The sequence below is a fragment of the Sceloporus occidentalis genome, unplaced genomic scaffold, assembly GCF_023333645.1.
Source record: "Sceloporus occidentalis isolate IW3139 unplaced genomic scaffold, rSceOcc1.0.p SCAF_5, whole genome shotgun sequence".
NCBI lineage: Eukaryota > Metazoa > Chordata > Lepidosauria > Squamata > Phrynosomatidae > Sceloporus > Sceloporus occidentalis.
In genome coordinates this window covers 85987471-86015146 of record NW_028316985.1, presented here as the reverse complement: position 1 = coordinate 86015146, position 27676 = coordinate 85987471, and the positions used below count along the sequence as shown (strand labels likewise).

The 27676-nt window shown below is 39.2% G+C and overlaps 1 protein-coding gene across 3 annotated transcripts in view; it reads left to right on the top strand.

Moving 5' to 3' along the window:
- SEMA3C (semaphorin 3C) overlaps window positions 1-27676 on the top strand; it is a 171148-nt gene that overhangs the window by 106004 nt on the left and 37468 nt on the right. For 2 of the 3 annotated variants that reach the window (XM_089524624.1, XM_089524626.1), the window contains 5 exons: window positions 11594-11749; window positions 13258-13400; window positions 17822-17936; window positions 20538-20607; window positions 23026-23170. In XM_089524624.1, the coding sequence (XP_089380750.1) occupies window positions 11594-11749; window positions 13258-13400; window positions 17822-17936; window positions 20538-20607; window positions 23026-23170 (629 nt within the window). The remainder of the gene's footprint in view (window positions 1-11593; window positions 11750-13257; window positions 13401-17821; window positions 17937-20537; window positions 20608-23025; window positions 23171-27676) is intronic. The other variant, XM_089524625.1, reaches the window with a different exon arrangement.

Here is a 27676-nt window from a genome sequence, read left to right as displayed (position 1 = left end):
TTTTGCAGGGCTAGGATGTTGGAGAAATAAAAGAAAAACTTTGCATTTGCATTCATAATAAAGCACTAATTTCCAACTTTGGCCCTCGAGGTATTTTGGACTTCAGCTTCCAGAAGCCTGAGCCAACTTGGTCAACAGTCAAGAATTCTAGGAGATGAAGTCCCAAAGATCTGGAGGACCAAAGTTTGAAAACCACTTGTATAAAGAAATATCCTTCAGGAATTAACTCCCTTCCTTCACCTTCAATATTTAACAACTACATGAAACTGCAGCGAAAGGTCATTTAACATTTGACATTGAAGTTTGCAGTCAAGTTTGCATGTATGTCCATCACTAGTATGCTGGTAATACCCAGCTCTGTGTTTCATTTCCATCACTAGACAAGGGTGAACAAATAGAAGCTTAATCAAGGTAAGTAAAATGTGCCCTTAATCTGTCAGAAGGGAGCTATAGACGAACTGGATGGAGTTACACTTCCTCTAGAGACGTGAACTTGATGAGATTATATTTCCCCTCAAGACAGTTTTGCAGTTTGAGCAGAATTCTGAATTTAGCTCTGTGCCTGGGCATTCAGGTTTCAACAATGGAGTACATTTGCACAGTTAAAGCAATGGTGTGCCAGCTGTGCACATTTCTGCTAGCTGTACTCAGTCTGCCAGCTGTACCCTGAAGACCTCTGATCTGGCCCTGATAATACAAGCCTTACTTACATTGTCCTGCTTGGTCTGTTGTAATGGTGTCATTTGGGGACCCCATTTGAAAAGTGACTCATATGCTGTGGCCAAACTCTACTGGGCAATGTAACTATAGAAGTCATGTGGCTAACTTGTTATAATAGCTTCAGTGACTCCCAATCTGTTGGGGTAGTTTAAGACTAATTTGAAAGATCACATGCCTGCAGATCAACTTGCCTGAATTTTAAGATCTTGAAAAGAAGAACTTTTCTCTGTCCCACTGCTATAGAAACACATTTTAGGGTAACCCATTTCTTAGTAGCTTCTCAGTAGTAGCTTCTCCCAGTTTTTTGTGGGTTTTTCGGGCTATGTGGCAATATTCTAGCAGTTTCTTTCTGATGTTTCAACAGCATCTGTGGCTGGCATCTATGGATGACGGCCATGAAAGCCTTCGACTTTACATTGCTCCCAGTTTCTTCCAGGAAGGAACGTCTAATTCATCTTTTATTTTCTTTTGAAGTACTGTAACGTTCTGACTCTTTTTTTTTTAAATAAACACAGACAGGGCATGTAAGCAGTTTTTCTGCAGCTTTTAGTTTTTAATATGGTGGGTTCTGTTATTTCTTTCCCATTGATGGGCTTGTATTTATGTTTCAAGTTTATTTCTGTTTTATTGGATGTGCTTTGGATGGGTGAGGGCTGCATGATGGGGTGAACTCCTGTCACTAGTCCCAGTTTCTGCCAACCTAGCAGTTTGAAAGCATGCAAATCCAAGTACATAGATAGGTACCACTTCGATGGGAAGATAACAGTGTTCAGCGAAGTCATGCTGGCCACATGACTACCAGATTCATCTTCAGACAATGTTGGCTTGTTGACTGCTAAAGAGGATGCCAGCCATTTCAGTCTTTATGTGACACTGCTAATTTCATTTCTGTGCACGAAGTAAATCCCCACTTTCAATTTATCCAAACTAGACAGAGTCAAGATTTCTTACGAATTCTCGAATTCAGAATAAGCATCTCTTCAGTCTAGTCTACACATAGGTGTCCTATGTGAATTGGTGCACATTTTTTCACGTTCACATCAATGTTAATTTGTCTTCACTTTCTGGCACAAATTCACATCTGTTCACCTCCATCTGCCGAAAATATGCGGCCATTTGAATGCATGCAAATCAAACAGAAGGCCAATTGTGTGATAATGCACATTTCTGCAGATTTCAGCAGATACCCTGATAAAAACCACAAAGCATTTTTCCATGGAGTCTAAGGAGGGTTTTTCTCTCTGGGAGGATGGTGGTGCAAAAAGCCCAAAGTTGTGCAAATTGCAAATTGCATGTGCCTTGATCACATTCTATTCACACAGAATGTGGAGTATTTTAAATGTCTAGACTAAGCCTTCTTTTCTTTTCTATACATATACCACGTAGAGTGGAGGTCTGCTGACAAAAAGACCTTTTCAACTTTTCTCTTTTAAAACATACATTCAGATTAAAAACCAGGCCATCACTGATTTTCCAAAATAAGAAATGAATGCAATTTTGTTTTGGGATAGAAGATATGTTTGAAGGAAAGGCAGACCATCCTATGGGTTGAATGTTGCCCTGAATTTATTTTCTTTTCCCAATATATTCCTCCCTTTGTACTCTTCCATTAACATTCAGTGTTGTGCCAAGTGTCTGACTGGAAATGGCTATTTACACATAGAACGCTATTGTCACTTAACCAGCACGTGTTCTTGAATGTGCTGCCAGCCCATTTCTTTTCTATGGACGCAAAGTATCACACATGTTGCACTTTCTTTTCATCAGGGCTGTGATTCAAAAGCCGAGAATCATGACTCTCTCTATAATCCCATGTTCACTTAGCCAGCAGCACAGTTTGCTTATGTTTCTTGCCAAGCTGAAAAGTAACTACAGCCGCAGTCCAGATTTCTCTCAGACTGACTTGGAATTTTCTGGAACAAAGGGGAAGGATGCCATTGAACTTAGCATCCAGTTTTGGACTTTGTAGCAATTGGAAACAAACTGCAGAGGCTGTTTAGCACTGTAGCTCAGCATAGCATGACTGAAAGCCTGAATCTTTCTGCTCCCAAAATCAGCAGGTGCTTGGCAGCTGGGACAAGATCGTTTATTTGACCTCTACATTAGGTTACCAGATAAGTATTTCAAAAAAGTGGGGTAAGATTAAGAGTGACTACTAAAGAGCAACAGCCCTTGTTTTTCCAAGGAATAGCTTTATAAAATAAGGTTTTTTTTATTTCGTGGAAGTAGCAGGTTGTAAGATGGGGAAAAAATTGCACAAAGTTCCAAAAGTTTGTTGTGGATTTATAAATTCCAAATTCAGCCACACTGTGAAGTTGTTTTTTCTGCATGAGAAATGTTGTAGTTTCAGAATTTTCTGTATCTGGTGTATTTTTGGATACATTATCAACCTATAACTTTCCATAAAGTCTATGCCTTTAATAAAGGTATACTTAACAAACCATGTTTAGTTTTAGATTTTTTGCAAATTGATAGCCATCTTTGGGACAAACAATACAATTTCCTTTCTGCATAAATCCCCCCGCCCTTGTTGCTGTTTTAACCTGGTTTACAGTATAAGGATTCTGACCAGGATTTCTCACAACCTCATATTAAAATACTGCTGCATTATTATCCCCTCTTCTTCTCTTTGGCAGGAAAGGCTGCATTATTTTTTTTTTCTTCCTGAGCAAATGATTGTGTCAGTTTCCAAAAGCAGACAGGTATCAATCATGCACTGAACAGAAACAATGGCAAAGAGTATGAGTTGGTTACTGGTCTCACTAAGACAAATTACTCAGGGGGGAAAATGCTACTAAATGAAAAGGAAGTGGAGCTGGCAGTCATCATTGGTACCTGATTAGACAAGTAGTCTCTAGGAATGCTTAAGACATAACTAACAAAGCTGGTATGCAATAGGATTAAGACTAGCACAGTCCCTTTCCTGTGTTCTTGGTTGTTCAGTTTTTTCCTTGGTTTTACAATGTTTTAAAAGGGCAAAAGAGGAAAACATTCTAGGAACCATAAACAGATAATCTTCTACAAAATTATGTTAAGTATCCTGTAAGAAACAAAGCAGTAATAATAGTTGTACTTGTGACTGCAACATTAATTTTAAAATTAAATTAGTTTGGGTTTCTTTATTTTTGCAGGGTTAAAGCCTTTCTCACACACCTTTTAATCATCCTATGCTACAACTCATAGAATTATCCTGCAGAGGAGGGGCCCACTGGTGTGTTTGCCCAAAGATGGATAATTTCAGAGCAGATGAAACACTTGTATCCAGAAAACTATGGTATAGATATTTGGAACCTCCTTTTGGAATGTATTTTCTCTCTCCTTCTCTCTCTCTTCCCTAGAGAAAATCTTTCCTTATTTTGTCAGCTTTAGCCATAGTTTAACAATGTATTTGCATTGAAATTAATTCAGATCTTAGAATGGTGCCTTTGGGGGCCTAAACCTCTCACAGTCCAATAGTCAACATGGTGATAATCACCACCAAGGTTATCTCATGTTGAGAGTCTGTCAAATTATGTGAGTAAAACCTTGGTTTTCAATGAAAAAGTGATTAAGATAGGAACCTCAAGCATTTATCCTAGTATTGGCAATAGTGCCGGCTGTCTATTGCTGTCTTCCTGGCTTGCTTTTCCTTATTTTTCTCTCTCGTTGCATCAGGTAATACAGTGTCTATTGTGAATGGGTGGTTGAACTCAGAAAATGTTTGTACAAGAATAAATAAAGAGAAGCTGAACCCAGATAGAATGACAATTGTAGTGGTGACCAGGCTTGTTGATATGGATATGAAGATTATGAGGTCTGTCCCAGAGATATGGGTACTTCTGATGTTCCTGCTAATCCAGAAGATGGCCATAGAAGAGCATGGTCCTTTTTGGAGATGGATGATCTAGCCTTAGTCTTTCATGCTATGCTAACTGAATAATGTGCTTTTTGTGGGGCTTACATTCAGTAGCAAGCAATGCATACATTAGGAGTGGGAAGAGATTTGAACCACTTTAGGTAAACGTCCACCAATGGTACAGTTTTAGGTAAATATCCACTACTGGTACAAGGATATTCTAGAGCTGAGAAGAAGTGAAGAAAGAGCAAACAAAATGTTCAAGGGGCATTAGCAACTTGATAATGAAAAAAAGTCTTAAAATTGTTTAGTTTAAATAAATATAAGTGCAAGATACGTGTAAGATTGTTAGAGGTGTATAAAAAAATCATGGAAGAATTTATGTATGGTGTAGAGAAAGTGGGTAGGAAGAGGTTTTTCTTCCTCCCACACAAAAGTAGAATAGGGATAATCCCAGATAAAGGGAAGTACTTCTCTGTATGGTATATACCTACACTGGGGAATTTACTGTCATATAGCAATGGCTACTAACTTAGATAGCTTTAAAGGAGGGCTAGATAAAGTTATGGAGAATGGGGCCATCAGTAGCTACCAGTCAAGATGGCTTTATATAACCACTGGTATTTAGAGAGGTATGCCTCTGCATATTGGTTGGGAGCATGAGGTGGAGGGTGAAGTTACACTCATATCCTGTGAATAGTCCATCCACTGATTGGCCACTGTCTGAACTCAATATTGGACAGGGAAGCTTTTGGGGGTGTGTAATATGGCTCTGGTGTTCTTAAAATTTGTAAGGTTAGTTGCTAGTTGAACACGATTCGGCAATGTGATATGGCTACAGAAAGGTTTAAATGTGATTTTTAGCTACAGTAATAGAACCACAATTTTTCAAGTCATAGAAAGGGAGAAATTTCACTTTATTCCTAACTACTAAGACCTTATCAATACTATTGTATCCACTTCTGGTATCACACTCTAATGCATATAGGCAAAGGATCTTGACAAATTGGCACAGGTTTAAAGAGAGCAACAAAGATGGTCAGAGGTATGGAAAGCAGATCCTGCAAGGAAATGTTGGACCCACTGGATGTGCAAATAATGAAGAAGAAAGGTGGAACATTTGGGATTCCCCTAAAATTTAAAGGGAAGGGCAAAAATTTCTTTCCTGTTGCCACGGAAGGCAAGTGAATTTCTAAAGGATCTGATATAATGCTAAATATTATTAAAGCTGACTGTGCTAGATGGTTTTCTGCTGAAGATAGAAGGGTATAAGCATTTGACAAGACTGGTAAATCATCATTTACAAAAAGCAAGTGTTTTACTTGCACCTGACCCCAGAAGCTTTAAGGAAGAGGTAATTTTGAATACAGATCTGAACTTCAGTCCAAATCACACTGTAGAAATAATCCAGTTTGAGATCCCTTTAACTGCCCTGGCTCAGTGCTAGGGAATCCTGGGAACTGTAGTTTATTGTGGCACCAGAGCTCTGTGACAGAGAAGGCTCAATGTCTCACAAAACTACAGTTCCCAGAATTCCCTAGCATTGAGTCAGGGCAGTTAAAACTATCTCAAACTAGATTATTTATGCAATTTCATCCTTTTATCTTTTTCACGTGCTCTGTCTATGGCAAAACAGAACTATTTTAAATCGCTGATCTGCGCTAATGAGAGGCGTCCGCAGCGTTTGTTCTCCTGCTTCAATACACTACTAAAACCTTCCTCTCCCCTGTCTTCTCATCATTTTCCCCCACTGACTTTGCCAACTACTTCATCACTAAAGTCACTACTATTCGATCTGAAATAGCTCCTCCCGACTTGCCCCCTACCACTAACCTCCTGGTACCTTCTACTAATAAACTCTCAGGGTTTCCCCCTGTATCTCTGGATGAACTCTCTACACTGCTAAATTCTTCCAAACCTACTACCTGTTCTCTTGATCCTATTCCCTCCCGTCTCCTAATCTCTATAGCCTCTTCTCTTCTGCCCTCGCTCCTCTATATCTTTAATCTCTCTCTCTCTATGGGTTCCTTCCCTTCTGACTTCAAACATGCTCTCGTTTCCCCAATTCTGAAGAAACCCTCTCTTGACCCCTCTTCTTTGTCTAGCTATCGTCCAATTTCTCTTCTTCCTTTTCTTTCTAAGGTCCTAGAACGGGTCATTTATTCTCGCTGTATTAAGTTTCTTGAAGCCAACTCCATCCTAGACCCTTTCCAGTCTGGCTTCCGCCCACGGCACTCTACAGAAACAGCCCTCACCAAGATCTCAAATGATCTCTTGCGGGCCAAGGCAAACGGCCTCTACTCTATTCTCATTCTTCTTAATTTGTCTGCGGCCTTTGACACTGTTGATCACTGTCTCCTGGTTGATTTACTTTCTGATGTTGGGTTCTCCGACTCTGCTCTCGACTGGTTTAAATCTTACTTGTCAGACAGATCTTTTGCAGTGGTCACAGGTGGTCAGACTTCGTCCTCTGTTCCCCTATCTGTTGGAGTTCCCCAGGGCTCTGTCTTGGGTCCCCTTCTGTTCTCTCTATACACACTGTCCCTAGGTAAACTCATCAGTTCTTTTGGTTTCTCCTATCATCTGTACGCCGACGACACTCAGCTGTATCTCTCCACTCCTGACCTTTCTCCAAGGCTTGAACAGCAAGTTTCTTCTTGTCTGACTGCCATCTCTCAGTGGATGCGGCTTCGGCGCTTGAAGCTCAACATGTCTAAGACTGAGTTTCTTGTCTTTCCACCTAAACCCACCCTTCACTATTCCTTTTCTGTTTCTGTTGACGACACTTCTATTCAACCGGTTTATCAAGCCCGCAGTCTTGGCTTCATTTTTGACTCTTCTCTGTCATTTATTCCCCAGATCCAGGCCACCGCCAAGGCCTGTAGATTCTTTCTCCACAACATTGCCAAGATCCGTCCATTCCTCTCAGCCTCTACTACTAAGACTCTAGTCCATGCCCTAGTGGTTTCGCGACTAGATTATTGTAACCTCCTTCTGACAGGACTTCCTCTTTCACACCTCCATCCTTTAATCTCTGTCCAGTATTCAGCTGCCCGTATTGTCACATCCGCTCGCTGTTTTGACCATGTTTCACCTCTTTTATCCTCCCTTCATTGGCTCCCCTTCCCCTTCCGCATCCGGTACAAGCTTTTATTATTGACTTTCAAAGCCCTCCATGGATTGGCCCCTCCTTACTTATCTGACCTTCTTTCTCCTTACATTCCTACTCGCACCCTCCGCTCTTGTAGTCAAGGTCTCCTGTCACAGTGTAGGACTACCACTGCCCCCTCCCGAATTCGTCCCTTCTTGCTTGCTGCCCCTTACTCCTGGAACCTTTTTCCCCCACATGCACACCTCATCACTTCTCTACCCAGTTTCAAAACTGAATTAAAGACTATATTGTTTAGAGAAGCATTCCCAGAGGTGAGCCCCTCTCTGACCCAGAAAGCCTCCTTTTAACCATCCATTAAGAAGCCAAGCCCTTCCTCCAGTCGATCTGCCTTGGTCCAGGCCTCGGAGGTGGAGAAGAACTGCTGGACCTGATCCCATTCCCCACCACCACTCCTCTCTCCTTTTGTGTCGTGTCTTCTTAGATTGTAAGCCTGAGGGCAGGGAACCGTCTAAACGATTGTATGTTCAGCGCTGTGTAAATTTACAGTGCTTTATAAATAAAGGTTAATAATAATAATAATAATAATAATAATAATAATGTGTTTGGACCATTCCTGGTATACTGCTCAGTCTTCAGGCTATAGTTGTGTGAGAAATTTTTTTTGTTAAGTAAAGTTTACCCAATTCCACACACCCTAGAATCAACACGGAAACAGATACTATTTGTGTTTAAAGATCTGTTGATCTCCAAGTTAGAAATCAACTCCATGAAATAAAGAAAATATATGTACTTGATAACATCAGGGAAAATGAGCAAGGAACAGTATTAACATTTCTAAAATGCACACAAAGACATTGGGACATGTATTTTATTAATAAACCCATCTGAAAAATGAACGAAATGACTTTTGTTAATTCACATGAAATTGGCACATAGTGGACTTGAAGGTAGGAAAAAGAGCAAACCCATGAAAAGAGACTTGAGAACTCTACCCATTTTTATCCCTGGTGCCATACACTCACTTGCACTCAGTGCCAACAGTGAAGACATTGCAACTTGATTCAAGAAAACATATTCAAGTGTATTCATATGATATTCATATCTGACTGTGATCTCACAATGGATGGATCTCAGAAGAAGTACCTATTTGTATTGCTAATGGAATTCAGATTTTATCCCGTGGACTTTGGAATGCTTTATGCCCAATGCCACATGGCCAGGAGGAGGGACATGATTACATAGCTGTTCCTTCACAGAACAATATGACAACAATCCCTTGAGAAAATGCAGGTCTGTGACTAACATTGCCATTTTATATATATTTTTCTCCTGTGTGATTTTTTTAACAACTTTGCCTGATGAAGAAGCCAATGGAGCTTCAGAACCTTGCATCATGTATTTTGTGCATGTATTTTGGTTGGTCTAATACAAGTATCACTGTTTTGTGGATTTTGGATGTTATTGCAATTTGACTGCAGTGTTCAAAGAAAAGCTCATCCTCCCGCTTCTGCCCAGCGTTTCTGCAACAGGTTCCATCCTGTTGTTGTTGAAAGGCTGAGCATTGTGCACAATCAGCAGGCACTGAGTTCATGACCTTGTCAGCACCAACTACATTAGAGCTTTAGTAGCCTTGTGGATAAACTGGGATTTCTTATTGCTGGAGGGCACTTTGCAAAAAAGTGAAAAAATGCCATTGGAGGGTAGTTAATTTATATACTCCATTTCAAGTACGTTATTTTTTGGTAACATTTTCCTTCACAGGACTGCCTTACTGGGCCTATTGGGTTTGTGTTTTTGGTCCCAGACCAGGAGGAAGGGAAAAACTGTAATTCATACCTATGTACATTGTGCATACTTTGTGATATATGAGCTGAATTCTTCAGTGCAAAAGAATTTAGTCCCGTAATCCCATTATTACAAGTGAAGGTTGCATGCTTAATTCCCTTTACTGAAACATTTTGAAACTAAAATGTGCTTTGGCTCAAACTTAAAACGCTCAGCTTTTTGTGTACATTACCTTCAGTCACGTTCAATAACCTACTTAAATTTGAAGTAGACCAGGCCAATTTTTCCCATGGTGTATATCCCTGGTCATCAACAAGAGAGTCTTTGATTTTGGCAAGATCAGAACACCTTTCAGCTTTGTGACTGTGTGACACATGAGAGGAAACAATGACAAATTTTAAAAGAACCTGCTTCATTATTATTTTTTCTGTATATAATTCCTAGAGGTAGAGACTATCATAAATGGTCATGTGAAGATCAGCTGGATCAGAACTGTCTAGTTGAGCATTTTATTTCCACAGAAGCCAACTAGGTGTCTCTGGGAAGCCCACAAGTAAGAAATGAGCAAAATAGCACTCTCTGATTCGTGTTTTCTAGTGACAGGCTGTTAGAAGACTGTGGCCTCTGACATTGGAGGTAATATATACCTATCATAACTAGAGGCTATTGATAGCATTATTATCTCTGTGTTTTGATAACCCTTTTTAAAACTCATCCAGGTTTATGACAATCACTACATCTTGTAGCAGGGTTACTTGAAAGGTAGCCTTCTTTTGTAGTATCCAGCCTACCATAATAACAAGTGTGCAAGCATCCCCAGAAATACCCTTACTTGAGAGCATCTCAACTTGAGTGTTTTTCCAAATGAAGCCCATTTTGCTTCCACTTTAGCAGTCTTCGTCAAGCTGATGAAAGCCTTCCTTTTTAGGAAAGCCTTTGGACAGTGCCTCATTGCATTGCTGAATGCGGTCTTTATATTGTTTAATTTTTCAGTTGTGTTTTATTGTTTTCTGCTACTGAGTGTTTATTTATTATATCATAATATTGGCTTGGAACTGTCAGTACATTGTTTTATTTTTGTCATTTAGTATCTTGAGCTCGCTAGAGGAAAGGAAGTTATGAATTTTTAAATTAATGTATAAAATGCTCTAATATTACAGAGTTTCTCATTCTGTCATCTGTTCTAAGGGTATGATAGTATATGCTTTGAGAAGGTTTCCATCAGATGCTTCCCATATGGCCACTATTTCCTAGAAACATACAGTTTTTATAGCTATAGCCATGTGCAGAGAAACACAAAGAGCTTCTTAATCCCATCCTCTCCATTGTTAACAGAAACAATTCTATCCAAGTCATCTTATCATAGAATCTTATTATTATTCATCTCAACTATTTACTTCCATTTGCATGTATCCTGGTTTTTGGTGAATCTGAAGGGCACCCAAACTTACCTTGTTGCTCATATTTGCAGGAGGAGTAAATATTTTTTCCCTTGTGGAATCAAGTGGTCAGGTTATTTTAAGAATGAGGATTATTCTGGACACTCAACATACATTTAGCCCTAGAAGTGGAGAGCCTATCTTCCTACATAAGTTTTTGTCTTCCTCAGATCCAACCAACATAGCCAGTGGAAAAGAATAATGGAGTTGGAGTCCAAAATAAATGGAGGACCAAAAGTTCACTGCTCATGTCCTTGCTTTTACCCATTGAAATCAAGATAAAATATGGCTTTGGTTTGCTGAGTTGCCTGTTTATACCCTTAATTAAACTATTTTCATTTTCCTTTTTTCTTATTTGAGTACTGTCAAATTGTGATCTCATTTTTTTTCCTTTTATAAAATAAAATTGGACTCTCTGTGTTGTTTTTTCCAGCTTATGGAATTGGCTCCTAGTGGCTTCAACCACTATATTCCATTTGAAAAGTTTTCTCCACATTTGTGGTTAGGCTTTCCTGTTTAATTATATGATTACAGTAAGGGTTCCATCAGGATGAGATGCTCTGTTGCAGATCCGGTATTTTTAAGCAATTCTTAGGAAATCCCATTCTCATCCCACTCGTTACAGAATTAGAACATGGGCATGTATCAAACAGAAATAGGCCACTGAAAATGGAAAAGAAAGAAAAAAACCCTGCCCAAAAGGCACAGTCACTTTTTCCTCTCTTCTACTTTTTGCAGATGAAGAACTATTTTCAGGAATGTACATCGATTTCATGGGAACCGATGCTGCAATTTTTCGCAGTTTAACCCGGCGGAATGCTGTGAGGACTGACCAGCACAACTCCAAGTGGCTAAGTGGTAGGGTGACCGTATATCATTTCTGTGGCTTTACTGCAAACAAAACTTGAAAAAGGAGAGAGCGTTTTGCTTTCTGTCATTCTCCCGAGGAATAAGATTTTGCCAAATGTGCCAGAAGAAAAGCATATAAGGCAGTAGAAATGCAGTTTCCTTTCTATTGAGTATTCTTGTAAAATACAGAATGTCTGGAACTAGTTCAAGCTCAAGATAATGGTCTCATATATTTGCATTGGGAGTACACTCTTATGCCATACTGCTGTGGAAGTGTCTTTTATGTTAGCCAGCAATTGCACTTGGTGTACATAAAATTGCTGTGATTTCCATAAAGGCAGTAGTTTGAAAAAAGGGTCTCTGTTACTTCAGCAACCCCAATGGCTGCTCATGTACCGCCCAAACATAAGATGAGGCCTGGCCACACAAGAACAGTAGACTTTTTTCCCCCATTCAAAGTGACAAAGAAAATGAACGTTTTCAGTCTGTTAAACTGAGATATTTGGGATAGTGATCTGGGAAACAAACTCTTTTGCCATGGCCCATAGAATAAAATAATTAAAATCATTCATAGATAGCTTACAGGTACAAATGGCAAAAACACACACACCATGATTTGGGAGATGCATCCAAACTGTAGAAATATTGCTGTTTGACACCACTTTAAGTGCTGTAGCTCCATCCTATGGAACTGTGGGATTTGTAGTTTACAAGGTCATTAGCCTTCTCTGCCAAAGAGTGCAGGTGCCTCACAAAACTACCAATCTCTGCATTCTGTAGGATAGAGTGGTGTCAAAATGTTCCATTTCTACACTGTGGATGCACCCTGTCTTGATAGTATTTCATCCATTGAATGACCACTTCTGAACACTAGGAGGGCTTTATACCTTTGAATTGTTGAGATAAAAGTGATTTTTGGTCTTTAGAGCTAGGTAAGCATTTTAAAATAGAATAGGAAAATGACCAACAGCAATATTGTAGCAGACTTGAATGTTCCAAGTTAACTGATACTTCCCTTTGATATTAAGTAATTATACTGTTTACCCTGTATATATTGAGAGCCAGCATGGTGTTTGAGCATTGAACTACATCCCTGGACACCAAGGTTCAGTTCCTCTTTTGACGATGAAAAACTCACAGGGTGACCTTAAGAGCATCACACACAAGTGGCAAACCACTTTTGAGTTTTCCTTGTGTAAGAAAACCCTATGACATTCATGGTGTTGCCATTAGTCAAAAAGTGAAATGAAGGTACAAACTTTATTTAGGCAAATCCCAGTAACTCAATGGGTCTACTTTTGTTGCATTATCAATAGCCCAGGCACACAGGTTATTTTATTTAAATGATAGATAGTTCCAGTTGCCACCTGTGGAGCGGCATAGTGTCACAAACCATGGAGTACTTTCAGATGTCATGGCTGGAAAAAGGGAAACTTCCACCTGGTTGCAGACTTCTATTTGTCAGTCTGTAGTAATGGTTCTTGGTCTCCACATTTTAGTTGTTTGTATTTTTTCAGAGCCCATTTTTGTGGATGCCCATCTCATCCCAGATGGCACTGACCCAAATGATGCCAAAGTGTACTTCTTCTTCAAAGAGAAACTGACAGACAACAGTGGCAGCACCAAGCAGATCAACTCCATGATTGCCAGAATATGCCCTGTAAGCAAAACATTTCCAGATGCTATTTGACAGGATAACTAAACATGAATGCTGTTATGTTAAAAAGTAGAAAATCTAATATTCTTATGCGGTTCTGTTCTATTTAGAGATACCAAATTAAAATATGGCTGTTACTAGAGGAAGACCATAGGAAAGGAGCCATAAAGGGCATATGCCTGATTTTGCAAAGGATTTCTGCAATAGAATACCAGTCTTAGCAAAATTAATATTTTCATATGTGCATTTACAGTGAGCTTCTAAGTAATTAAAACTGATGACTTTCTTTACCATTTTTTCTTTGCATAAATGAAAAGATTGGATAACTACATAATCCAAAGAGATTTGAAAAAAGCCAAAATTATAGATGGTTTTCATTTCTTTTTAAAATTAATTAATTTATATACATTATAAAATATAACAAAACAAAACAAAAAACATAAATGTAACAACCAGTATACAATTAGCTATATACATCTATCATCCTTCAATCAATTTCTGTCAATAAATTTCTGTCATTTCTGTCAATAAATAAATAAATAATAGTACATCTACTTTGAGCAACTTATATCTTCTAATAATGTCCATTTTGTCAGCTGCTGACAGTCTGAAGCATCTTTATTCCAAGGTGCTTGCAAAAAAAGCTTTCTTCTAGCAATCACACCTGGAGTTTTATGTGGGAACTCAGTGTCATGGGGACAATATCTTCCATTTGTAACCCCTCTCACGTTTTCACCCCATTACTTCCATCTCTTTTCTTATCAGGAAAAAAGATTGTGAAGAAGGAAAAGATTAAATAGTTGTACAGTGATGTTTGATTTGTAGCAGATGGGGCCCTCTCTCTGGTAATAACCAAGAGATCATCTTGAAAGCTTTTAATCCTGTCTGTAGAAGTACCAGGTACTTGGATATTAATTCCTATAAATCTGAGGTGGCTCTCCAGATATTTATGTGTTGCAATTGTCATCAGTCCTACCAGCGTAGTCAGTGATAACAGACACTGACCACAAGCCTTAGCTTAGCATAAATACACACAAATGGATGTGTACAGTGACATCACTACACAATGCAGAGTACTCACACAGGACAGTGCATGTGGGTAAATACTATTGTTGCTCATTGACAAACTGTAGTGTACAATGCATAAAGGACATGGAGAAAGGGACAGTGGCACAGGGCAGAAGAATCAACTGCAAGATACACACACCCAGATGAACAAAGGGAAAGATTTTTTCCAGGCACAAGGAACAAGGAGGTAAGCCAAATAGACAACAGATAGACAAACCTCCACTCTAGAATGCCAAAACACACCCCGCCCAAAAAATTTACATTGCCACCTCCAGTGCCCAAGGGGACACCCCCAGTGTGCACTGCACCAAACTGTCAGCTGATTGAGTTTGTTCTGTAACTACCACTGCTGTTGTTTCCTGAATTTGTGTATTGTGTAATGTCACAGTTTGTTCACCTCCACTTCCACAACAGCCAGCTGAATATTTCTACTGCACAATTACAAGATACTCACACTACATGTGCAGCATTGCTCCTGCAAGCATAGTTTACTTTCTAAATTCAGGCCACTGAGTGTTCCAGTTGAACAATATCTGGAGGGCCTTTGTGTTCCACTTTTCTGAAAAAGTAAGCTTTTTGGTCATCTCAGATTATTTGGACATAGGAGCACATTGTAAACAGGATTTCCCCGTGAGTGGTTTGTTGCTTGAGCATTCCTGTTTCTTCATGGGTTAAGTCCTCTCTAATAGCGATGTGTCTGAAAATCTTTTCCACAATCTCGTGACCTTGCCAGGAAAATAACTTTTTAATACTGCCTTAAACTCCATCTTTCCACCTGTGTAATAAAATCCATAGAAACCTTATGAAACTATACTGTGCCTATTGTTTCTGATAATCCAGGCAATCTGCTCTTGATAGCTTCTAGAATCCCATCATGTAAAACAGTCACAAATATCCAAGTTTTTGCTGTTACCATTTCTTCAACTGTTCACATGATACCAGATGTCTACAACTGTCTTTAATGTCAATAATGATCAAAACTACCTAGTACCCTCTGGAACTAGTTATCACTGATATTGTGGCCTGTTGATAAAGGGCCTTATGTACTTGGTTTTCATCTTTCCTGTTGGGTGATCTGCCCCATGGACCAATTGTTTGCATGTGATTTGTGACCCCTGCCCTGAAACAAGTGGTGATACAAACCAGTAGTCATGGTATGATAGTAACCCTACCAAACTGAGCTATAGGCTTTCACCACCACAAATCTTCTTAACATAGCACAGTTTCCCCAGTGCTTGCTGATGAGTTAAGATTCCTTATTCCAATGGCCTGTGTGCGCAGTCAAAAAGATTTGTTCTGCTTTATTTATTTTATTAGATTCTCCTTTGTCAAAACAATATGACATATGGCCTAGATGTTTTATAGGAGAAGGGGTGTTCAGGTTTCCCAGAATCATTTTTCAGAGGACACTAAATAGGGGAAACCATTGTTGTTCTAATTAAGCCCAGATGACTTTGTGAGAAGCCTGGAGCACAGTTCTGCTTGAATAGTCTATGCCAAAACTTGCAAAAGCAAGCTTCAGAAAAATGAGCTGAACGTATGCAGTATTGTGTATCTGTTGACCTTACTAGAGGCTGGTATCAAGAATCCTTTCAATTAGGATTAGATGGAGTCTAAAGATTCACGGTTAGAAAGAAAACAAGTAGAACCTACCGCATAATGTTATACTGTGTACTGTTTCACTTCATTTCATACTTTTTAGGGTCAGCATTCTGTGGGCACCAAGCTCAGTCAGTCTTCTTTAGACTGCTTTGGTATGCCCTTAAAGTTGCTTTTTCCTGAAGGATTGTTGTTTTTCTTAAAGATGCATTCAAAACTTCTAATCCCACTCTGCTGGGGTGCTGTTCCCATTACATGGGAGTAGGAATGTTTAGATGAAGATTGGCATTAGAATGTATGATAATAATTCTATTAATTTTAGCTGTCTTCTTGTTGACGTGCACATTTATTTATTTATTTATTTATTTATTTATGCCATTTATTTACTACCTCTCAACTATCAGGGCCCTCATGGTGATGCACAATCTATGAAAACACTTTAAAACATGAAATAAATAATGAAAAACCAACTAAAACACTCCAAACTTCTGTTTTGAAATAGTTCTAAAACTATTAGGTAGCAAAATGAGTGGTGGCTCACAACTTTTAGGACAGGAGGTGAGTGAATTTATTTGCATCACGTTCAAGCCTCAAAATCGGTTCAGAACCAATAATAGTTCCTTTAAAATTCTAAAACCCAGAGCAGATACACCATCCAATTAACATGGGAATTTCTAACTCCTATTCCTAATGAGCAGAACTTCACATAATGACTCTTCTGTACCTGTACCATCTCCAACTGAAAATTGGTATCATACATTGGAATGCTTGGAATTTCATGGGGGAGAAAACCTTGTCTCCATGTAGAAATGGGGGGGACTTGTTCGGTCACATAATTTCCCTGTGTGAAGTGAGTTTATTTTGTGGGTAAGCCTGCAAGGATGTAATCCAACTGCCAGCAGCCTGATGTAAAATCATTTTAGGGAAGTTGTAGTAAAGTGTTCTATTGCATATGTGGCTGGTAGCTCTTTATTTAGTTAAAACTGTAACTTTCTTCATCTGACTACCATCTTCAGTTCTTCTTTAGTGAATCAACCTTCTACACACTGGTGTCCTCCAGATGTGTTGGACAGTAGTCTTATTCATCTCAGTCAGCCAAATATGCAGGCCAGAGATATTAAAAATTCTGGTCTCCAGCACATCTGGAGACATCAAGTTGGAGAACTTGATCTGTTTCATCTATAAACAAATGGTCAATTAATTATTTGATTCCCCGTAATACTGCGTCTGTTGTAAAGGGAAGTGATGGAAGCATTTGCTCTTCTGTTTTAAGTTCTGAGTGCATTAACTAATCTGACTTTCTTCCTAAACTGGAACAAGGTGGCTCACAAGAGTAAAACCTGTACGCATTCAGATAAAGACAAATATTAAAACAGCATTAAGCATATTGTATGAAAATGCTATTTGAAAGATACAGATGTGTATCTGTAAATGTATCTGTATCTCAAGATGTTTAACTATGACCGATAGAGTTTATGACTGTTTATATGCTGTTTTTAATTTTTTTTTACTGGAATTGTATTAGTAATTGTAATTATATTGGTATGATGTGACACATGTATATTTGACTGAATCTGTAAACCGCTTTGATCTTGTTGGAAAAGTGGTATATAAATAAAATTATTATTATTATTATTATTATTATTATTATTATTATTATTATTATTATTATTAAATGCCTGCCAGGAAGTAGTAAATGTCAAAATATTTGTTTCGTTAGTCTATAAGTTATTTCTTTCTTTTCTTTTTCACTCCAGAATGACACAGGAGGACAGCGTAGTCTTGTAAACAAATGGACAACTTATTTGAAAGCAAGGCTTGTATGTTCAGTAATGGATGATGATGGCACAGAGACCTACTTTGATGAATTAGGTACAGTGATAGTAATTTCTAAAATAGATGATATAGAAAGATATGGTATTCCCGTGATATCTGTTATTCAGCATGTTTGCTTGTCATTTAACCTCACAAAAATATTAGGGGAGAAGAAGACTATTTAAAAATAAATATATTCTTCCTTTCCTGTAACTACAATGGCTACTTCTTCTTCCTGGTAGCAAAAGAGGTTGTTAAACACTGAGTGTACTGTACTAAAGCTTAAAAAACAGAGCAAAATGATTCTTATTCATTTACAAGGCAGATATAAGCCCTGTTCAGTTCAACAGAACCTTCTCCAAGGTAAATGTTTATAGGGTTACAGGGCATTAGCTTCATATTGCTATCTATCATCATGCATGATTATGCTTGTTGGGTTAAAAAGTGGCCGCCCGGCTGGATGGGCAGGCCGCTTTGCCACTAGAAGCGGCGACCAACTACAAGCCTCAGAGTCTTCTGGGGCTTGCCCTGGCCCCTTATTGGTGCGCGAGGCAGAAGTGGAGTTGCTTCCATCCTGTGACACTCTAGGGGCCGGGCTCTATGGTCCGGGAGTTCCGGTCCTCCAGGGCAGCTCATTGGTCAGCTGCCCTGGAGGAGGAGTCTCCTGGATCAGGTGACCTGGGGGCGGAGCCAGGGCCTATATAAGGCCGCGTGGCTGGCTCCGGCCCCCAGTAGGCGCTTGGCTCCGTGCAAGATGGAACCAAGTAGGAAGGGAGGAGGCAACGGAGTGCTTCTCCCACCCACCCACCGCTTGTATTGTGGGTTTTGTCACAACTTGGTGTCGGCAGCATAGGCCAGGATCTGCACAGTGTGGTACCAGGGCTACGGAGCTCTGGTCTGGGAGTCAGTCAGGACCCGGGGGCGAATAGGGCAGGCGTATGGCCATTGCGGGGGCCATAACACCAGGATGCCTCCCGGTGACTAGGGGCTTAGCGAATATGTGAACGCATGGCAGAGTTGCGGTCAAGCGGTGTTCCTTAGCCCCTAGGTCATCCCAATGCCTGGTGGGTACCAGGTTTTGCTAATCAGACAAACATGGGGTTGTTTGATTTCGTAGATCCCGACCTCATGCTTTGTGCCAACCCTACCAATTATGTGTGATTAATAAATTTGTGGACTTTCCTCCAGCTTGGTCTCCTGTAGTTATTTTGGCAACAGCATCTGAGGCAATATGTATCATTGTACTAAGACCACTCAGCACCCTTAAACTCATGACACCAGCTGTGCTGCCTTAGCCAAAGAGAATTCAGTTATATTTTGGCCTGGTTTAGAAATTACATGCCAGACTCTCAGGCAGCTCCTGATTTTAGGGCATCTGATTCCTTACAGTTCTAGAGCAAGCTTCCAATCTGGTGTTAGTACTAAAGGAATTCCCCATTCCTTTTGGCTATTAAAGATCTCAATACATATATTAATAAGCAAACCTGTATAATAAGCCCCTGTCTACAGTTCTGATTCAAATTACATTTGAAACACTTGTGTCAAAAGTTTTTCCACAATCTTGTTTCCAAGCGTATTTAGACAATTGGGCCAAATATTATCCGGCTTTTACAGTTCCAAGTGCACCTAAACAATGAGGCCAAGAGTTTTTCCTACAGTCCTAATTTACGCTTGATTTAAGCAGCTGGGCCAAACATTTTTCTACAGTTCCAATGTCATTTCAGAAAGTAGATAGAAACACACCATCTAAGTGGAATTACTTTGTTGGAAGAGTTCTAGTGTTTTATTAAATTATTCTGATTTATTTTTCCATGGAAGCAGAATCACACTGAAAGATGACATGCAATTTAAACATTTCTGTTTTGATATTTGTAGCTGTTTTTATAATGTTGTTTGAAAAGAGAGTGTATTGACAAGTATTAGATAAATAAATAGATAGACCTCTTTTAGATAATCCAGTGCCTCGGTGGATTCTATGGTTATCGAAATGTATCATGTAATAAGAAAAGGCTGCTGTCTAAATCTACCCTGGCACTACTGCTTATAATCTGGATCTACCCCAGGTGACAAGACTTCTTTCCTTTCTGTTGTCATTATCTCAAACCTTTGTTGTACTTGGTGTCAGCACTATAGTTCTGGAATCATGGCCATCTATAGTTCAAGAAGTGGCTCTGCCATGTAAACAGGAAAACAGAATATGGTATTCAGAATACAAGTGTCATCAGGAGAGCAGAACAGATGGTATCCTCATGGAGTGGTGGGCAACTTGAAGTTGTCCAGATGATGTTGGACCACAACTTCCATTAAAATAGTCAGTTAAAATAGTCAATGGTGATTGGCCAAAATAACCAACAATATCTGGAAGGTCACACTTTGCTCATTCCTACAGGCAGTCAGGGACTGGCATGGCCCACTTAACAACTTATCTGTGTGTCATGTAAGCTGTTGACATTACCTTATATTTTTATACAGCTTTAAGAAGACACAATACGGTAAAAGAGAAGCATACTACAGTGTGAGTTTCTATTTCTCCCAAAACAAAACAAAACAAGTCTCAGTTTAGATAGAATAAAAGTCAGGATATATGCACAGCAAGCTGGAAATCACAAAGCAGTGCATGCAGATTTATTTAGTAACTGTATTGTTTCTTTCCTTCAGAGGATGTGTTTCTTCTCGAAACGGATAATCCTAGGACAACACTGATATATGGTATATTCACAACCTCCAGGTACTTTCACATATTTATTAAATAAAGTATTCAGATTTAATTTTACATGAAGTTCTCTATGGCAAAGTCATCAAATATATCTTTGAATGTGTTGTGTAAATGTATGCCGTCTAATGGTATGTTGATAATATTTTAATGTCTAATGTGTTAATGTATACTGTAACAAGAAAATGTTTTCAGTGCTATCAGTAGTGAATAATTTACTATGTTATAAATTACATTTCTGGTGGTGCTAATTAAAGTAACATAAAATGAGTCCATTTAATGTTATATTCCACAGTTTTTTATGAAATTAAACCACATACTTTCTTTAGTTTCATAGTCCATTTGCCCAGAGATTCAAAGGTATTGATTCTGACCCTGATACTGCAGAAACCTTATACGATGCCCATCTTATTTTAATTAAAGCCTATCACTGGAGTAAATCGCTTTTATGAGAAACTATAATAAATTAGGCAAAAGGTACCATTAATTCCTCATTAATGCTCTGAATTATTTGGAACTGGTGAACAACAAAGATCGAAACTGATTTTGAGGCAGAAGATTTGGTTCTCAGTATTATTCCCTGAAACATCTTCTTTTCAGCATGTTGATCAAATTTACACACAACAGTCTTCCTCTGCATGGTCTTGATCCAAGTTAAGTGGCCAATGGATTATAAGACATTTAGTTTCATTTTTGTTTCTGTAGGTCTCTGATTGATCCTGTCCACTAATGATCCTATACACATGCAAAGAAGAATCTTCTTGGGTCATCACTATTTCCTATTTTCTCCTTGCAGTGTTGACTTACCCATCAAGCCATGCTGCTCTCCATAACCCTGTACATGTCCCCCCATAAAAGAGATGTCAAAACCTTTTGCATCCATATACGAGAATGCAAATAAATGAATCACATTTTTAAAAAGAATCAAATATGCCAGGCAAAAAGGGGCACATTTTGATGTGGCACCGGGGGTGGGGGTGGGGGGGGGGTTGTCTCTTTAGTACCAATACTAACATATAGCAAATTTAAAGTGATTTGTGTAATCAAAGAAACAAAGGAAACAGAGATTTGGTGACAGTACTAAAAACCTTTGTTAGCTCTAGTCTTGATCAAAGACAGGAAAGTTACTGAAAAAGTGGGAGTACTTTACATTATCACCAAAAATCTAGGCAACTTTAGTGTTTCTAAATAAACTGTTCAGTTCAATGTACTATCAGAATCCATTCATGAACCTTAAGAGGTTAATAAATTCCCCTTCAGGTCCAATTCTAAACCTGTTTACTCAGCCAGAACTAAATCTCACTGAGTTATCAAGATTTATATCCATTTGTTTTGATTTCATCCTTAAAAAAATAAATTAAATAAGGCATTTTTTTTATTTAGTGGATCTGTGTGTAGGAACACTCATCTAAGCTGGAGAATTGGAGTGAAAAATGTTTCCAACATAGTGGAGTAGATCCATGAATCCAGGATACTATCTTTTATCCAATAATCAACCTGCATAGACTAATTAGTGAAACACAAGAAGGGATGGGTGAGAATTTTATTCCCATTTGCTTCTCTTTACAAACATTTTCCAGTTTTTTCATATTTGAGAAAGACAAAAAAAAAGAGATTAAAAAACATGGAGCTAGAAGAGCTTCTTTGGTAACATCACAATACTAAGGATAGTACCATAGACTTTACTCAGGAAGGAGCCATGCCCCCAAAAGAAAAGAGGTGTCTGATCACTGCTGCATTAGATCACAAATATCCAGCTCCCAAAAGATGGATCTGTCTCATCTTTACCACTCTTCAACAGAAATGTTGGAACTAACAGTGTTAGGCTATTGTTTGCATCTTTTCAGCCAGGTTTTCCAACCTGGGGTGCCCAGGGGTGTGTGAAATGAAATTTCAGGGGGTGAGACAAAGAGTGGCTTGTGTCTTTAAATTGTGAGTCATCACTCTTTTTTTCTGGGTAAATTAGTATCTAATTGTTCAGTTCAGATTAGTGTTTTATGCACTGAATTAAAAGCATTTTTTTAAAAAGTTAATTTGTTTACCCACAGTTTGTGATTCAAAAATTAGAAATTATATTTCTTCATCTTCAAATATGATATTACTTTTGTATGGGGTTGCAAACATTGATCATTTTCTTTTCTTTTTTTAAAAACAATTTTATTAAACCAATTTAAAATTGCAACAAACAACATTAATAATATATATAGAAGCATAACAATGTAATTTGTACATTTTACATTTTATATTCTTCTTCATATCCCAACTTAATTCTTTACACACTTTAAGGTGAAGATTTTCTAAGGGTGCGGACCAGAAAAGGTTGGGAACCCCTGTTTTAAGTACACTGGAATAATCTGGAGAGTTTATATTAAAGTTGACAAGGAGGCAGGATTAACATCTTTATGTTTCTTTTTTTCTCCCGTTCTCCTATAGCTCTGTATTTAAAGGCTCAGCAGTGTGTGTGTACCATTTATCTGATATTCAGAGAGTGTTCAATGGTCCCTTTGCACACAAGGAAGGTCCAAACCATCAGCTAATTCCTTATCAGGGAAGAATTCCTTATCCACGACCTGGGACAGTAAGTACTCATATGGATATAATTATACACACCCATTTTGCCCTGCTTTTATCTCTTTTATCCTGCAGCGTAGTCCTTTACTCAACAACATTTTAAGTCTGACACTAGAATATTCCATCTGATATTTTTGGCAATATTTTCAAGAAGCATGCGGACAAGTTGGCTAGGACTGAAAGGCAGCAGAGATAATAAAAGGAAACAGTGAATGGTTTTGATGTAAGTTGAAAGATTGAAGATGTGTTTAGCCTAGACAGATGATTACAGTTTTAAAAGAGAGATTTAAAAATGTAAGTAAAATTATTTATTCTCTAGTCCAGAGTGCTAAAACTTATAACTGTGACAAAGAATTTAAGCTGTAGCATCATGAATTTAACATAAATATTAAAAAGAATGATATGCTGTTGTAAGGAAATTCGGGAAAGAGGATTATGGCCTGTTCCAGACTGCCAAAATAAAGCTGCTTCGGGTCTCTTTGGAGGTATGCTATTTAAATGATGCATGGGTCCTAAGAGGCCGGAGGTTGCGCCAAAGCCACAATCCATTCCTAAGCACTGGAGGGCAGCTTTTGGTGCAGCTTCCGGACTCTTAGGACCCATGCATCATTTAAACAGCATACCTCCAAAGAGACCCGAAGCAGCTTTATTTTGGCAGTCTGTAACAGGCCTATGTTTGGACTGATCAAAAAACAAAATCCTTTTTGTGTTAAGATCTATCTCTACACCACTGAAAAATCTTGGGCAGAGGGAAATAGTTCCTATATGATATAACCCCCCCCCCCCCTTTAGAACACAATGAAACAGAATATTAAGCCATTGATAGTGTGGAACCTGTACGCATTAAATGCATTTTCAGTGTGGGATGAGAAATATTAGCTTGGTTGTAGAATCTGTCTAGTTGCATGTAGGAGGACCAAATCAGAGTGCATTGATCAGCTTTGATTAGGCATTTGAAATCCAGTGCTCTCTGATTTGGGAATAAGCCCCATTGAACTTAGTCGGGATTCTCATTAGACTTTCTTAGGAGGGTGCTTTTAGTTGTTGTGGCTGAGACACACCTCTCCTACGAATATAGCAAACATGAAAAGCAGCTGCCTGGTAAAGTAGACAGCACTGAATAGATGAAGTGGTATTTTGAACAGAGCTTTGAAAAAATAACTACAGTTCCCAGTAACTGTGCTGGTTGGGGGACTATGGGAATTACGGTCCAAATGTTTCCAAAATCTAATTTTGACAATACAGATCAGCTTCCTATTATTATCCTAGAAGAAATGAAACAATTTACTCTGGTTTTTCTTAAGTACAAAATGAATGACATTGCAGTTCCCTACAAAGGTCACGGCCAATTTATTTCCCAATATCCTGTCTTCCTTTTTCTTAGTCCTAAGGGAACCTACAATAACAGTTCAGTGATTGCAGACAGAGAAACTGCAGCAGCCTTGTTAGCAAAGATCAGTTACCCAGCTGATTAGCAGTGAGAGCTTTGCTGATAAACTTGTAACTGAAGCATAATGGCTGTTAATGGCACTGACGATTAAAATAATTTGATTAGCTTGGACAGATCTGGTTCCCGCATCTGGGGTTTTCAAGTATGAACAGCACAAGGCACAAGTGAAATGTAATTCCCTTTTAGCGTCAAGCATACCAGTTCAACTGCACATGTTGATAAATGAACTATGGGCTCAGGGTTTTAGCAGATAAAAGGTGGAAAAAGATAAAGGTAATGTGCCAAGCTTGCATTCCAGAGTTTCATTATTTTTATAGTATTTTGGTGACATATCTATTAAATCATTCATCTAAGAAGGCAGTTTGTGTGCCTAGGATTGGTCTCATGTGTAGAAAAAAAAATACGATCCCGAAAGACTATTCAGAACAATTGAATTAGTTGAAAGAATATAGCTTGGAGCCAGAAGGTGGACTTATAACATCTTCCCAAGCACATTACATGTACAAAAATACATGACTGAAAACGATGAGATTTGTTATATATATTTTAAAAGGGCCTGGGATTAGGGTGTTGGAAAAAGTTTAAGCAAAGCAATTATCTTAGTGGTGATGGTGTTGAAATTAAAGCTAGACATAATACATAAAAATTACATACTGTAATTGAAAGATAGCCGAAGCAATATATTGCCTCTCAATCACTTAACCCACTGATGACCAACCATAGAAAAACAAGGCCAGACACAGAAATTTGGATTAAATAAGGGCTACTTAGTTTAATTCATATCCTATTTAAGTTAATTTGGACCTGAATGGAGAAAGAGTGAGAAGCAACCTGATGTGGGCTCAGCTGAGGCTCTAGATTACCTCCTCAGCCTTCCCTTGAGTGAAACACCTGAGCCCCAAGGGCAATCCAATTTTTGGGTTGTTCCCTGGCCAGCCACTTACTGGAAGGTAAACCCAGGGTACTCCCACCCAAGTCACAGTACTTTATAAGTGAGGACACAACTCCCAGGTCAGCATCAAGCATAGGTTCCCTCTTCACCCTGTTCCTAAGATCAGCAGAGCCCATTCCAGAGCCATACCATTCCCCAAAACAATGCTAAAGTGTACACCAAAGTCTTAAATTCTCATCTTGCTACCTGCTAAATTACAGTCTGTTTAAAGAGTCCACTCAGAACCAATCATCAAATACTGCAGATGGAGTATAGCAGTGGTCCCCAAACTTTTCAGGCTACCCTGAAACCCAACAACCCCAGTGTGTATTTTTGATATTAGGTCTACTGTTCTATTGCAAATTCAAGACAACCAATCTTTGTTCCTTTGCACCAAGTTATCTTGGGAGTAGCAACTGCGCAGTTGGCTGAGCAGTGACTGAGGAGCTCCTTGTTTATGCTGGCCTTCCAGCAAAATGGACAAGAGGCCTCTCAATTTTTCTTCAGACAGTTTATCAATTGTGGCTCCCTTTGCACCCAGTCACCTTGGCAGCAACAACTGGGCAGCTGGCTGAGCAGTAACTGAGAAGCCTCTCACCCATGCCAGCCTTGCAGCAAAGGCCAGTGCAGACAAGAGGCCTCTCAGTTGCTCCTCAGCCAGCTACATGGTTGCTGCTCCCATTCTGAAGAAGAGAGAATCTTCACCCCCAACAAGGAGAGACTCTCAATCCTTTGCCAGAGCAGAGAAGGGTGCAGCTGGTGTGTGTAGAGGGTTTACAGAGGCCACATGCTCTAGACTGGAGCCTGACATGGACGAGAAAGAAAGAGATTTTAACTACAGTAGCCACTCCAAGATGAAGGACTCTTTCAAGAATCGAGCATAGATACTCCTTTCCCAGAGACATGTCTTGCCCACACAGCTTCAAGTGTACTCTCTCCCACAAAAACATTATTTCTTCTGCTACCTCTTCTTTTCAGCCTGTCTGACAAAAGAAAGCAGGAGCAGAAGCCCAGTTCCAACCTGCTGTCCAAGTGCCAGCAAAGCCCACAAAACTTAAGCAGGGTCCCACATTTGAACACTCCTTTTTGCCAGCACTTCTCCCCCACTGATGTGTGCTCTAACTCCTTGTTCCAGTTTGTCCCAAAATGTTGCCACTCTGACCCACAGACATGATGTTCTGTGTTTAAGCCTCACAAAACATCCCTATGAGGAATGACTTAGGGAGCTGGGGATGTTTAGCCTGGCAAAGAGAAGATTAAGAGGTGATATGATAGCCTTGTTTAAATATTTGAAGGGATGTCATGTTGAGGAGGGAGCAAGCTTGTTTTCTGCTGCTCCAGAGAACAGGACGCGGAACAATGAATGCAAGCTACAGGAAAAGAGATTCCACCTCAACATTAGGAGGAACTTTCTGACAGTAAGGGCTATTCAACAGTAGAACACTCTTTCTCAGAGTGTAGTGGAGTCTCCTTCCTTGGATGTCTTTAAACAGAGGCTTGATGGTCATCTGTCAGGGATGCTTTGATTGAGATTTCCTGCATGGCAAGGGTTCGACTGGATGGCCCTTGTGGTCTCTTCCAACTCTACGATTCTATGATTCTAAGAGTTTCCCAACTGCTACTACTGCAGAAAGACCCAGCTAAAAGAATGATCTCACATGGGCAGGCATAGAACAGGAGACACCACCACACAAAGTGATCAGCAAGGCTGTGTGGTAGATTTAAGGGACCCTGAAAACAAAACAAAAACAGTAAAGAGAAAATTCTTACCAAGCCCTGAAACAACCAGTAAACAATGCATTGAGAGCTGGAGGATGGACATGGTGCGTGAAGGAAAGTCTGGCCTTATATGGTTTACCACCCTGCCTCCCATCACATGCTGTGTTCAGAAGCCTTGCACCCTATGCAACATCTTCTTAGTTTCTGACCATGAAGGCCATCAAAAGAGTAGCCTCCCCTACAGCATCTGCTGCCACACTGGTTCAGGTGCTTACTCCAGCAACTACATGAATGTCATTTGTGCACAGCAATGCCTGACACATCAGGCTCTTTCTTCCATTGTTGTCATTGTTAACAAATGGGAGAAAAGGAATTTGTTGACATTAAACTATTCATGACTAAAACCTAACTTT